Source organism: Sodiomyces alcalophilus, assembly GCF_042370955.1.
Source record: "Sodiomyces alcalophilus JCM 7366 unplaced genomic scaffold ACRALscaffold_8, whole genome shotgun sequence".
Lineage (NCBI taxonomy): Eukaryota > Fungi > Ascomycota > Sordariomycetes > Glomerellales > Plectosphaerellaceae > Sodiomyces > Sodiomyces alcalophilus.
In genome coordinates this window covers 2,609,530-2,623,079 of record NW_027263539.1, presented here as the reverse complement: position 1 = coordinate 2,623,079, position 13,550 = coordinate 2,609,530, and the positions used below count along the sequence as shown (strand labels likewise).

Below are 13,550 nucleotides of genomic sequence, written 5' to 3'. Positions count from 1 at the left end.
CAATGCATGTCATCAGCGCGGGACGATGGACACGGTGGACATCTCGAGACAAACTGTGACGAGTAGGGTTCTGACGGAGCATGGCTGATGGGCACTGCATGTTGAAGATTGGGCTGCAATCGGGCATCCAACAGATATCGAAATGCGAAAGACGCTGGGCTCAATGTTGCGGTGTTGGACAGTTGAAGTCTGCACAGGTGACGGGGTGGATGAATCAGAGGCCCAGTAGTCATGTGATAAGTCACATGACCTAGTACTTAGTCACCCTTGTTCTTCGGACTGAAGCTCCTGTTTTCCTCCAGCCTCACCTCACCAAGCTCTTACCATGGGCTCCATCTCGCCATGATTCCTCTTCCGCGGCCCGTCCAGCCACTACATCTATATCGACATCTCCTCCGCGAGGCGTCCTATTTCCCTCACATCTGCCGACCCTATCTCGTCTCCCGCATACGAGACCGCTTTCGTACCACGCGAGATAAGCTCGCCAGACTCGACGCCCTCGCCCGTACGAAAGACAACCGGAAGTCCGCTCAAGAAATCGCGCGCAAGTCGTACCATATCGCCAGGAGGGCACAATGGCAGGGCACCCGTCACCTCAAGGGTCTCCGTGCCAGCAACCATGGTGATGTCGTCCGCCTGCGACGCACCCTCCGTCACGCCTTTGGCCGTCTAGGCAAGCGCCGTCGCGAGCTACTAGCTGCCTTTGTTCAGCGCGATGCCCCCGCCGATTCCGCCGTCCTCGAAGCCCATTTGGACGAGCTTGACGGTCTCCTCCAAGGTAAAGACAGGCAAGGCAGCGAGGGAGAGACCAAGTTGAATCTCCCGGGACCCGGCAGGGACGAAAAAGGCCGCCCCTTGCCTGCCCGGGTCCAGGACAAGTGGGACACTCCGAAACTCCTGGCCTACGTCAAGTCTCAAATCCGACAACACGACATGGCCTCGCCTGCCTCTTGGTCCCGATCTCGCTTCACCAATTCCAATCCCGCCATCGGAACGAACGAGGCGAACATCTGGGGAAACCCTTTACCCGAGAAGAGACGCCGCCTCAGGACCGAAAACTGGTGGAAGAAGGCGGCGAACAAGATCATGCCACCCGTGAGCAAGACGGAGTGGGAGGCCATAGCGGCCGCCAGCCGAGGAGAGCTCCCGTCGGACCAGTGGAGAGTCCTGCCGCGTCGACCCGTAGCCGTGGCGCGATCGCCCGCCGCTACGACCGAAGGCGGGTCAGAAACGAGTAGCGAGCAATATTCCGGTCGGGATTGGGCGGCCTACGCCACGACGCCGGTATGGTTCCTCGAGCGACCGAAAACGAAGTCCAATTGGCGCCTCACGCTGGAAAAAGACGACGGTCCCTGGTCGCAGCAGGGGCGCCAAAGCTCCCAGCCGCCGACGGGCCGCAATATGCGCCGCGAATATGTGCACCTCTGGCAGTCGACCGCTTTTGTCGAACAGCACCCGACCACGCTGGAAAAGAAATACCACTGGGGCAATCCGTCCCGCTTTCCCCCTGCCCCGTCGAGCAAATATTGGTTCTTCGAGACGACCGAGGAGAAGGTGCGGGTGCGTCCCGACCGAGACCGCAAGGCGAAGAGGGTTGAAAATTCGGAACAAGAAGATGTTTCCACCATGCCCGCCTAACCATTACACGTAACGATGCTATGTCTCACCCAACCCTGCCAAACCGGGGTAATGCATCACCGTCGACCCGGGACCTGATCGTCCACGGATTTGGCACCAAGGCACGTATCAAACCAGATCCTGGGCTCGTTTCCCACTTCACCACAACCCACTCGAGCCACTCCGGGTGGTTACGGTTTCCCTGGTCTACTCGGAAAGCTACCACTTGCCGTAGCTCTGCGCTCGGCGGGCCGCACGAAGATGTTCTTCGAGGCAGCTGTAACTGTACGGCGCTATTCCGCGGGGATGCCTGTTCCCTTGACAAACAGGCAAGGGGCGAGCCACGTCGGGGTTATTGCGTCCGATCCGCCCGGCACAGAGAAGTTGGAGCCGTCCGGAGCGAGAGATTCCTTGATTACCTCGGCGCTGGAGTTCGAGAGCTCCTTCTCCAGAGGTGCGGGTCCAGTTTATTCACTGCTCGCCTTTCTTTCACCCGAAGCCGACTGCAGTCCCAAGCTTGGATTCTCTTCTACCATTTCTCTCCCTCGTCACCCATAATGCGAAATACAACCTCGGCCCCTTTGTCCACTTATCCAGTGCCCTTATACGAATTGCCATATCCCCAATAAATAGTCAATACTAAGCGGACGACAAAGGAACTTTGACTCGATGGACAATAGATTATCCCCGTGAAAAGAGAGCCGGGGTGGTAGGGCTGGGCCTGCTCATTAGTTTGTCCAGGAACGGGACTGTTGTCGGGCTGTAGAGCGATGTGGCTGAAGTAGTAGACGTCTCACTTCTCAGGTCGTCCTAGACATCGCTTCTTCTCCAGACGTGATATTCCCACCACATACGAGTCTATCGACAGACGCTGGAGTTGATGGACGAGACTTTCGCTCCCTTCTCGGCTAGAAAGACTCACTTCTCTTTCACTGTCTCAACATGTTGCAAAGGACTACCGATTCGCGGCGCACCAATCAGGGATGCGCCGACTTGACCATCGTGGCCCGAGAGGACGAGCATCACTCCGCATCCATTGCATCCAAACTAGGATTCCAGGCCGTCTACCCGACCTAGACCTTCCCCGGATCGAATGAATGCCTCAACCCGGTTGTCTTTTGGTAGGCCCACCAGTAGGATAGTTCCCCGAAGTGTTGTCCATGGCTCTGGGCCCGCGGGTATTCTTTAGAAACGACAAACGAACTGAGTCGTTCTGGGTGTGCCAGGCTGGGCTCCTCGCTACGGGCCTTTTACTGTATGCGGGTGGTGCCGCGGGACTCGATCTTGGTGCGGAGTGCGGATCCATTTCCAAATCCCACCAACCGACAATGCTCATGGCCGCCTAGTTCCGACTGAGCGGAACGACGACTCCCGCAGGTAGTTTGGGGAAATAACTGGGCGATATGGATCGTGACTGATATACCGAGTTAGACCGTTGCTCTCGACGAATTCTTGTCATCACGTCCTGAGAGTGATTGAACTTGATCGACCTCTCACTCACTGCCGCCAAGCCGTAAACCTCGACCAGATACGCCCGACTGTGAAGGCACCATATTCTACAAGATGGTCCTCTGTAGACTCCTCCTCTGGGCGATCCCCGTCGTCCTAGCAGCTGACATTTACGTTTCACCGACTGGCACCGGTCATGGCTCCATCGAATCCCCTCTCGGGGACATCCAGGAGGCCGTCGACCTAGCCTCCCCCGGCGACACCATCTACCTCCGCGGAGGCACCTACGCGCCCCTTGTGAACGTGCAGATCAGGAAGAGCGGAACACCCGACGCCCCCTACGTCATGACGGCGTACGAAGACGAGCACGTCACCATCGACGGCGTCAACGTCCCCAAGGCGCTCGAGCTGGGCAGCTCCCTCCCGAACAACGACCGGGGCATCTTCCACATCGAGAGGGCCGACTACTGGAAGTTCTACAAGCTCACCTTTGTCCGCGGTCCGTACGGCGTGTACGCCCGCGACGCCTCGAACAACTACTTTGAGCGCATCGTCACCCACGACAACTACGAGACTGGGTTCCAGCTCCAGGGTAGCGTGTCTAACACCCAGGTCGTCTATCTCGACTCGTACCGGAATGCCGACCCGCGCAAGAATGGTGAAAGCGCGGACGGGTTTGCTATCAAGGAGGGCCAGGGGGAGGGCAACATTCTCCGGGGGGCGAGACTGTGGGATAACGTGGACGACGGGCTCGATTTTTGGTACGAATTCATCCCGGGCCTCTTTTTCGTTTTTTCTTTTCTTTTCTCACCACCTCACAGGCAGTTCAAGTCGGGCATCCAAGTCTACGACACGATAGCATGGGGCAACGGCTTCAACCACTGGAACTTCACGCCCTTCGAGGGCGACGGAAACGGCTTCAAGCTCGGCGGCTCCCAGGGCAGCATCGGCCCCGCCCACCACGTCATTGTCAACTGCATGGCCTTTGACAACTTTGCCCGGGGCATCATCGACAACGGGAACCCGGGCCACATGACCTTTGTGCGGAACACGGTGTGGAATAACCCGGGCCTCGGGTTCCAGCAGTCCGGCGACACGGCCGAGTTTACGGACAACATCGCCGCGCTCAACCGCGGCGGGTCGACGCGGCAGGACAACCAGGTCAGTTTCCGCGACGTCGACGAGAGCGGCAATTCGTGGAACGTGAAGAGTTCCTGGTCCAACTCGGATTTCGTGAGCACGGATGTCGAGGCCGTCAAGGGCCCGAGGCTGCCTTCGGGCAAGATTCAGGCGAGTGATTTTCTCAGGCCGGCAAACGGGCTTGATATCGGTGCTACGACCGAGTGGTGCTGAGGGCGTTGATTCCGCTGTTGATCCCTAGAATCTATTCCAGACACAAGGGAAGCAGATAGTGTAAACGGAGATGGAGGTGGCTCGAACTGGGTAATTTCCGGAATTCTGTGTATTCCCTGGGCTCAATGCAGGCGGCTCCGTTGCCGGTGGCAGGACCAAGAGTAAATGCGAGAGACAGACGAGCTCCCTAAATAAGCATAGTCAAGATGCATATATACCGAGACAGTGATCGCTTCTTCGCAGCCCGTACATGTATTCTCGCACACATGATGCTTATACCTCGTTCGCTTGCAGAATAGAACAGAATAGAAATGATCCCCCCGTCACCTGTCTGCAATATTATACACCGTACTGGCTGACAACAAAACGCTGGAAATGTCATCAGTCTTCGTGTTTTCTTTTTGTTCTTTAGATATTAGTTCCGGTTCAAATAAATCAATTCTTTCGCTCAGTCCGTAGCGGAACTTTTGGGTTTCCTCCCCCACACAACGTAGCTATGAGAACATGGTTAGTGGCCGAGCGTACGCATATTCCGGTCCGGACAGTGCTGTATTCTAACTTACAATGGCACCCAGCTGTGCATATGCCTGTTCAACACCTCGGTACGGGCCTTGGCCAGCGTAACCTGGAAGTACGTGGGGTCGCCGCCCAGAATCTGCTCATATCCCCTGGCGAAGACGTTGGAGATGGTGTCGCGAAAGTGGCTGAGCTCGAGGGCGCCGATCCTCTTCAGGCCTGGATCGCGCGGCCACGGGTTGGTGGGGATTTTCAAAATGCGCTCCACGACGTCTTCGTAGCCGGCCTCCTCGAGGTACTGCTTCCATTTGGTGGGCTCGAGCCCGGAGACGCCGGCGCGTGCGGACATTTCAAAGTAGATGCGGCCCATCTCCACGTACGCCGAGTCCTGGGGCAGGGTACCGTCGTCGGAGCGGAAATCGGGCACGGAGCCGGCCAGCTGGAGGTAGGCGCCGGGCTTGAGGCGGGTGTAGGCCTGGTGGATGAGGCGGGGCCAGTCGCGGACGGCCATGATGAGTTCGCGGGCGTGGATCAAGTCGAAGCTGTTTTCGGGCCACAGCCAATCGTGCTCAACATCGTCGAGCTGTGCAGTCGGTTAGCTGCAGTTCGTCAAGCGATCTGGCCGATTGGAGCTCCCGAGATGGAGGGAGATGGGAAAGGAACGGGGGAGGGGACAAGATGCGTCGACGAGACTTTCACTCCCACTACCTACCTCAAATGTGAGATTACTCGGCACCATGGACGGCTGGACGGGGGATGTGTCGACACCGATGACTTGGGCGGACGGGTACTTGTCAGCCATATCGATGGCCCAGATGCCCGACCCGGTGCCGAGGTCGAGGATCTTGTGCGGATTCTCAACAATGGGAGCCAGGTGAAATTGCTCCTTCATGAGAAGGTAGAATTTGTAATGTTGCAGGTCATTCCGGTCCATCTGGGCCGGGTGTCAGTTTTTTGTAAGAAAGGTATGATCATTTGCGTGAGTGTGTGTGAAGCCCTTGAATGGCGACAGGAGAACGATGAGAAAGGGAAAACTGGTGCAACGAGCTGAATTGAACCCACCTCCAGATCGTCAGTCGGTAACCACGGCTTGTGGATGCCGTAGGCGGCGTAGATCCTGCCATTGTCTTCGATGCCGCGCCTGATGTCCGAGGCAATTGAAGTCAGATAGCTGGTACTTGTCGATTCGGCATAGCCCTGGTCGTCGGTCCAGCTGTCTGCTTCTATGTTGCTGTTGGTGGTTGACGACGAATCGGGCTCGTCGAAATCCTCATTCTCTGCTGGAGGCGACTCGCCGGGTGACCGAGGGGGCGACTGGTTGGGCAAAGGGTCTTTAGGGGATGATTCCTGGGGCGAATGGACTGAGTGTTGCGGCAAAGTGGGTGAGTCCTGCGGTGGATGGGGCGACTCGGGGCGGGTCTGAGACGCCATGGATGAAGGTATGTGCATCAAGCAGCTGATGATTATGAGATGCGATTACTCGGATGATTTTGGCGATGATGGCGATGGCGGTGGAAGTGATTGATGGTGCTGGCGATGATGGGTGATGCTGGCGCAAAGATGGTGGTGATGGTGGTGGTGGTGGTGGTGGTGGTGATGGTGATGGCGATAGATTAGGCTGCTGATTGTCGTCGTAAAGAAAGTCCAAGCTAAATGGCGGGCCCCAAAGTGTAGATGCTATCTAGGAGTGTCCGGAAGAGGGTAGCGTCGCGGCGCAGGTATGTCGTCGAAATGCGGAGGGTCGAGGAGGAGTCGTGGTCAAAGGCGCTGGTGCTGCTTCAAGGTGGTGTACGGATTCGGGGTGAGATGGGGGAGAAATTAAGTCGGAAGATGGTTCCCGTGTACATATGTACTTACATAATTAGACGAATTCCGAGACAAACAATGAAAAATAAGAAATAAAAATGAAAATGAAAAATAAAAAGAGTAGAAAAAGCAAAGACTCAACCACTCACGTGGCTGGACTGGACATTTGCATGTGGCTCAAGAGGTTACCTGAACACTATCAGAGAGAGACGTATAGACGTGGAGATTTACTAGCTTATCAATGTCATTCTGATACTGAAATCGTACCCCAATAATCCGGGGTCTGAGAGCGCCGAGTTGAGACTAGCACAGACTAGCCTCCAAGCCCCCCCTCACACGCCGAGCCAGTGCCATGGGGTAGGGTCAACCACGGGTAATTACCTACCTACAACTGTACGTATTTCGTATGCAGAACCCCTCGATCGGGACGGACACCACGCACCATTCTACGCTAGAATGCCGTTTCTTCTTCTTTCCCTCCAGACGAAAGTCGTAGGGAATGGAACCCCAAATCTACACGATATACCACGGGATCCACTAGAGAAATGGGTGGCTGTTCTGATGCTCTGAATTGCTGAATGGGGTAACGCTGCCGCGACGTTGTATCAGAGTCGTGTCATTATGGACAAGTATGAGGTAGCCTTGGCCGTTCCTTCGCAGGATTTTCACTACGTCTGGTCGAGGTGGCGGGTCGCTGCCCTTGTAAAGATATGCAACTAGCCTATGGGCAGGGCACTAGAGCTGCATCGGTCAAGATATGGGGCGGTGCGTCCACGGCAGTCTCCGCTCCAGCTACGAAGTACGCTACTTCGTTCCCCGGGCCCGCCAGCATCCCCATCCTCTCTCCATGTAACGGTTCCCCGAATCATTCCTTCCCACACCTTCACGTAAACAACAACATCTCGTCCATGGAACATGACACTCCCGAGTAAGGAAGAAATCGACCGGCTCGTCAGCAGCCTCAACCAGGCTGCCGGTGCCTACTCGGACGACGCCGACCTCGATGGGTACCTATCCCGTGTCCAGATCATCGCCAAGGCGAGAGAGCTCACCCGCGCCCTTGTCACACCGGACCAGTTGCCGAACTACCATGGCCTCAACGTGAGTGCTTCCGCCTGCCGTGCTGTATCGGTCGCCGAAGGATCATGTCCTGACATCACCTGTAGATCGCCGAACTTATCGCCATTCGCACCTTTATGAGGCTCAAGGTCCTCGATGCCATTCCACCTGTTGGCTCAATATCACTCAGTGATCTCGCGAAGAACACTGGAGTCCAGGAATCTCTCTTAGGTGCGTATATGCAATGCCTACCGTCCCCACATCTTTGGGCGCGCCGCAAACCACAATGCCGCTGGACAGTTGTGACTAACTCATCGTCGACTAGAACGCATGGGTCGTGTTCTTGGTTAGTACCATCTAGACGGACGTGTGTCCCTGTCATGTTTTTGGAGAGCCCGATAGGCGTGATGCTGGATGTGCGGCCTTGCTGAAACTCTTACTTTTCATCCAGTGGTTGCCGGCTTCCTCGACCAGACCGAAGAAGATGGCGGCGATTACAAGCATACCAAATTCTCGCGCGCCTACGTCTTGGACAAACCAGCTCCGGGACACCTATTCTTGGCCATGTAAGGAGGGTGGCAGTGGACGAGACGCAGCCGACTGCAGGTCCCAGAATTGCTGACCGACTGCGCAGGTATGACGAATGGTTCAAGCACATGCACAACTTTGACGACTACCTCATCGCCAGCGGAGAGTACAAGGAGCCCGACGATCCCCTGCGCAACCCCTTTACCGCCTACCACAAGCAGGACGGGACGCCCGTCTGGGCCATCATGATGCAGAATCCCGAGAGGCTCAAGACCTTCCAGACCGGCATGGCCGGCATTGACGTCGCCATCCCCGTCGTCGGCCACTTTGACTTTAGCGTGCTCGCCAACACGCCCGAGGAAAACGCCGCCGGCGTGGTCGAGCTGATCGACGTCGGCGGCGGCGAGGGCGTGGTCCTCCGGAAGATCCTGGACGCCCACCCGGAGCTTTCGCCCGGGAACTGCATGCTTCAGGAGCGGGCCGAGATGACCCAGCTTGCTAGGGACCATCGTACCCTCCCGCCCGAAGTCCAGCTCGTAGTGCATGATTTTATGACTCCACAGCCTGTGAAAGGTGGGCTTTTTTCCCTCCTCCTTTCCCTCCTGTCTCTTTGCTTCCCCGACCTTCAATCACGCTCGCTGTCCGGACCAATAAAAGTACTGACAAAGCGTACAACAGGAGCCAAGGCGTATTTCATGCGCATGATCCTCCACGATTATGCCGACGACGTTGGCATTCAGATTCTCCGTCAATTAGCACAGGCCATGTCGTCGCAATCCCGGGTCCTCGTCTGCGAGATGGTCCTGTCGCCACGCGTAGGTGAAGTCGACTTTGCGTCGGCCGTCCTCGACCAAGCCGTCATGACCATGGGTGGCAAGGAGCGGACGGAAGCCGGGTTCCGGAAGATGTTTGAGGCGGCAGGGCTGGAGCTAGTCGCCGTGTGGCGTGTGCCTGGGGTTCCCGGGGGATGCGTCGAGGGAAGACTGAAGCGCGTGTCATGAGGAGATTGTCTGGGGGGGGTGAAACAATAAAGTCGAACGGTGAGCGGAAGCTTTGTAATATCATGGCGCATCGCGTCCAGTGTACACGTATCACCAGAGGGTGCACCACAAAAACAAAACGCGAAGAACCGATAAGAGCATTCCACAGCGAGTTTATTACTCAGCACTCAGGATTCGATGTGGACCTATCCGACCTAAAATTCTCGGAGATTGCCAAGTGGGGGTCGTGGAGGTCCAAGCTCCGTCATTTCAGCCAAGTGTCTCGATGTTCGGTGGGGAAGGGAAAGTCACGGAAAATCACAACTCCGGACTTGCTGTGGTACAGTGTAACGTATGTATACATATGGTACATACTGTGTACTTTTGTCACAGAACCGTTCACGGGCGAGGCGACAGGGGTCACCTTGTGTCGATGCGCATCATGAGAACGCTGGGGCCTCTTCCTAATTTTCCTTCCCTCTCTTCCCGTTCTTGGCATCATTGAAACGGCGCTTTCCAGATGCGTCAGGGTTCGCGAGCCGCAGCAGAAAGAATCTGTTCGTGTTCTTCGCTCTATGAAGTAACTGAGAGCAGCGGTAACATCTCAGCATGCTTCAATCTGACGCCATGGGTGGCGGTCTCGTGGAAGGGGAATTGAACGACTGAATTGAATGGCATGACAGCTCCAAAGCCATCCATGCCCAGAGGCTTGCAACTCCCGCCATCAATCTTCGCCACGGGAATTAACTTCCCACAAGTCATGCCTCCAAGAACCCTCTCTGGAATACCTCAGCAAAGAACACGACGATGGAGAGAATCGAGAATACATAAACGATGCAGAGGCAATCCAAGAGCCATCCTCTCCTCAACTCCATCTCCTTCGCCGTGGTCCTTCCGCTTACTGCAAAGTAACCGCGTGACACGTCCCATATCTGCATCTCACGATGACTCTCAAAGAAGGCACACGAGGTCGGATCGGCCTCACCACTGCTCTGGTCATGGTCTCCATGGCCATGACGCTCTTCATCACCCCAGTCCACTCTTCCCTGCCCCCGGTCTACGACGCGATACAGATTCACATAGGCAACAGTTCACAATGGAACCCAGACGTCAAGCCTGCCGCGGCTGTTATGGCTCCAACGCCCGATTCCCTTCCATCCGACGTCGAGCAGGAAGCACCCGGTCCTGCGTCGGACCGGCATGTCGATGCGGATTCCCCGCCGTCTCAGTCGACTCGATGTCCCGCTGGTGAACAGCCCAACACGGAAAATGACGCCGAAACGGATACGTGGGAGGACGGCGACGACGATCCGAATCACCGCGAGGACAACGGCAAGGACTACAAGGTCCTGTCTGACACTCCCGTATCAGAGGCATCCAGAAAACTATCGTGTCGCGCGTGCGGGTGGAACAGCGGGGGTAACGGCAAGGACTACAAGGTCCTGTCTGGCACTCCTGTATCGGAGGCATCCAGAAAACCATCGTGTCGCGCGTGCGGGTGGAAAATCGATCAACCGTGGCTTTGGCTTAGGCGCATCACTCGGTCCCGGGACGCCTCAAAGTCTAACCAGTGACCTGGCCGACAGCAGAGAGGGCTCTGTGGAGGCGGAAGAAAGGGATAACAAGATGGTTTAAGAAGAAGGAGAGCAGAAAAGGCAGGAAAGGCAAACGCGAGCTCACCCAAGCGGTCAAGACCAATTCTGCGAGAGGCGGCTAGCCTGGCTCGACCGCAACGTGATAATACCACAGCTATTCAATGTTTCGCCCAAGATTGAGAATATCATGGTGTAACCGTTTCAATATATAAATCGACTGGGCGGATCAAAGAAACATGTTTCATTCTAGTCAAAGTCCATAAACGAGAAGCATTGCAAAGTCGTCCTTCGTGTACGAGGTAGGGAGAATGCAATTGAGACTTGCCCACATACGTAGAGGCCATGGCTAGCTCGGGCTATGGGCACGTCCACCGGGAGTCCATCGATCCGTCCAGGGCCACAAAGGCCGAGCCGGGTCCTCTCAATCCCGCCCTTAGCCCGTCAGAGCCTAACCCCTGAACTGCCCGTCACGGGAAAGTAGGGGGAAACAAAGTCCGAGCTCACAAAACACCAAACACCAAGCCATAAGTATACGTAAGAACAATATAGACGAGGAAGAGGTTGCATCACTCGGCGAGTAGTCGATCTGCCGGCCGCTTATTGTTCGAAACACCCATCACAGGGGACCAATCCCGTGGCGTTCATGTTTCCACGCATATCGAAAGGCGCACTCGACCAAGTCTCGGACAAGGACCTTTCACATAGGCTCGCGGAGTCGCAGACTAGAGTCAGTGCCCGTCCTCACCTGGGGACAGCAGGTGAGGCCTCTGTTTCGCCAACGGACAAAGTGGCGAAGTCTCGTTTTGGCTTCATCCGATGCTTTGAGACTATGCTTCGTCGCCCATGGTCATGCTCGTGCCTCAGTTCGAGACGAGTATTCGCTTCAATTCGTTTTGTTTCATGAATCTCCTGGCGACAGAATCACACGAGACCTATCGTCCAATTCAAGATAAATAGGGACCAACTTCCACGATTCCAAGATAGTTCTTCATCCTGACCAAACACAACCACAAGAACATTTCAGCGCTCGAAGCCCTCTCGTCCCTTTCTCTTCTACTTCTCCTTTTTTACCAACTCATATATATCCTCTGGTTAGGAGATCATTTTTACACCCGCCAAGTCTCTCCCCCCAACATTGAAACCTACCACCATCCTCAGTCTTTCTCCAGCGACGGCGATCATTTCCCCCCCCTGAATAAACACCCACACACAAAGAAAATGGCCTCCTTCAAGACTCTCCTCACCGCCACCCTCCTCGCTTCGGCCAACCTCGTGGCCGGCCACGGCGCCATCATCATGGCTACAGGCGATGCCGGCGGCCAGGGCATGGGCCTCGGCGTCGACACCAGCACGCCCCGCGACGGCACACGAAGACGCCCCTTCCAACAAGACTCGACGCGCTTCCGCGGCGACCAGGCCGACACCTTTGGCGAGACCATCGGCGCCGGCGACAACAACCTCGAGTCGGGCACCCGCGCCATCATGGCCGAGATGGGCGACCAGCTTCCCCAGATCACCCGCGGCGGTCAGGTAGACATGCTCCTGCACCAGGTCAACTCGGATGGCGGCGGTCCGTACCGCTGCATGATCAACTCGGATGGCACTGGCACCACGTGGAATAATATCCAGGTCTTGGTATCTCCTCCTGGCCGCAACTCTCGCAACCGGGTGAGTGTCCCTGTCCTGATAGGGGAATACAGCTAGTATGACAATGAACTAATGAAACTTTCTTTACAGAGCGGCCAGTCCACCGCCTTTCCCCTTGTGGCCGCCGTCCCCCAGAACCAAGAGTGCACTGGTACTGTCGCGGGCCAGGATAATGTCTGCCTTGTCCGGTGTCAGAACGATGCCCGCGCGGGGCCCTTCGGTGGCGTTGTCCCGGTCCAGATGGCGGGAACTGCCAATGTGACGGAATCACGTCGCCGTCTCGCCAGGGCCGTGCTCGAGTCGGAGCGCACACTCTCTCGCATGGTCAAGCGCGGTCTCTTGGAGGATTATGAAGATGAGGATGAGGAGCTTGAAGATTTCGAGCTCGAGGAGGAGGGTCTAGAGGCCAGCAGACTGGGTCGGCTTCTGTAATATTTGTCCACTGTTGGGACGGCGAACTTGCAAGTTACTGGGCATATGCCCGCTCAAGGTGGATGAATCGTCGAGACAAACGATAAATGACATGCCTTGGACCGGATCCGAGGCATGGTGTTGGGAGAAAGACTGGGCTGTGGTATGATAGGCGTAAAACAGTCTGAAAGTTCTACGCTGGAGGCCTTTGGGACGAGAGGAATACTTCGAATAGCGCAGCTTCAATAATGGCTTCTTTCTTTATTCTGCCTTCTTCCAGCATATCCTTTGTACCCAGCTTCTTCGATCAATCGTAGGAGTAACACTAGAACCGAGGCCGTATCGAAACCCCCGAAAGGAAGAATCAGCTGCCAGCATGCAAAGCGAGGATACTCCTTAAGGCACTTGAGATACCATTATTTGCGTCCCTTATATCTCTTTCCTCCTTTCCCCTTTTTACTCTCCCTCTTAGGGGGGCTGGGCTGGCTTATGTGCAAGATTGGCCAAGAAAGCGATATCTTACCCCTGAATCCTGACCCCCCAAGTCCTGACCCCCCGAGTCCTGACCCCCCGAGTCCTGACCCCTAAG

The 13,550-nt window shown here is 56.0% G+C and overlaps 7 protein-coding genes across 7 annotated transcripts; 5 read left to right on the top strand and 2 right to left on the bottom strand.

The window, feature by feature from the left end:
• Positions 1-322: 322 nt before the first annotated feature.
• Positions 323-2,337, top strand: ACRALDRAFT_1083561 (uncharacterized protein). Its single transcript, XM_071019468.1, has one exon. The coding sequence runs from the start codon at positions 343-345 to the stop codon at positions 1,636-1,638; it is 1,296 nt and encodes a 431-aa protein (XP_070872131.1). The 5' UTR covers positions 323-342; the 3' UTR covers positions 1,639-2,337.
• Positions 1,664-2,654, bottom strand: ACRALDRAFT_2022855 (uncharacterized protein; the record flags this gene model as incomplete). The annotated part of the gene is made up of 7 exons (XM_071020110.1): positions 1,664-1,934; positions 1,963-2,063; positions 2,122-2,196; positions 2,258-2,409; positions 2,452-2,549; positions 2,592-2,609; positions 2,644-2,654. 7 exons carry the CDS (start codon positions 2,652-2,654, stop codon positions 1,664-1,666), a joined length of 726 nt encoding a protein of 241 aa, XP_070872130.1.
• A 526-nt stretch (positions 2,655-3,180) lies between these two features.
• ACRALDRAFT_2044755 (polysaccharide lyase family 9 protein) lies at positions 3,181-4,419 on the top strand (the record flags this gene model as incomplete). Its single annotated transcript, XM_071021466.1, has 2 exons — positions 3,181-3,827; positions 3,888-4,419. 2 exons carry the CDS (start codon positions 3,181-3,183, stop codon positions 4,417-4,419), a joined length of 1,179 nt encoding a protein of 392 aa, XP_070872129.1.
• A 559-nt stretch (positions 4,420-4,978) lies between these two features.
• Positions 4,979-6,366, bottom strand: ACRALDRAFT_2112442 (uncharacterized protein; the record flags this gene model as incomplete). Its single annotated transcript, XM_071023574.1, has 3 exons — positions 4,979-5,518; positions 5,648-5,869; positions 5,998-6,366. 3 exons carry the CDS (start codon positions 6,364-6,366, stop codon positions 4,979-4,981), a joined length of 1,131 nt encoding a protein of 376 aa, XP_070872128.1.
• Positions 6,367-7,588: 1,222 nt separating this feature from the next.
• ACRALDRAFT_1083559 (uncharacterized protein) lies at positions 7,589-9,329 on the top strand (the record flags this gene model as incomplete). Its single annotated transcript, XM_071019467.1, has 6 exons — positions 7,589-7,842; positions 7,908-8,031; positions 8,126-8,146; positions 8,252-8,366; positions 8,435-8,901; positions 9,007-9,329. Exons 1-6 carry the CDS (start codon positions 7,657-7,659, stop codon positions 9,327-9,329), a joined length of 1,236 nt encoding a protein of 411 aa, XP_070872127.1. The 5' UTR covers positions 7,589-7,656.
• A 758-nt stretch (positions 9,330-10,087) lies between these two features.
• On the top strand, positions 10,088-11,103 carry ACRALDRAFT_1083558 (uncharacterized protein). Its single transcript, XM_071019466.1, has one exon. It carries the CDS (start codon positions 10,253-10,255, stop codon positions 10,880-10,882), a length of 630 nt encoding a protein of 209 aa, XP_070872126.1. The 5' UTR covers positions 10,088-10,252; the 3' UTR covers positions 10,883-11,103.
• Positions 11,104-12,121: 1,018 nt separating this feature from the next.
• On the top strand, positions 12,122-12,982 carry ACRALDRAFT_1072837 (uncharacterized protein; the record flags this gene model as incomplete). The annotated part of the gene is made up of 2 exons (XM_071018031.1): positions 12,122-12,571; positions 12,641-12,982. 2 exons carry the CDS (start codon positions 12,122-12,124, stop codon positions 12,980-12,982), a joined length of 792 nt encoding a protein of 263 aa, XP_070872125.1.
• Positions 12,983-13,550: the final 568 nt, after the last annotated feature.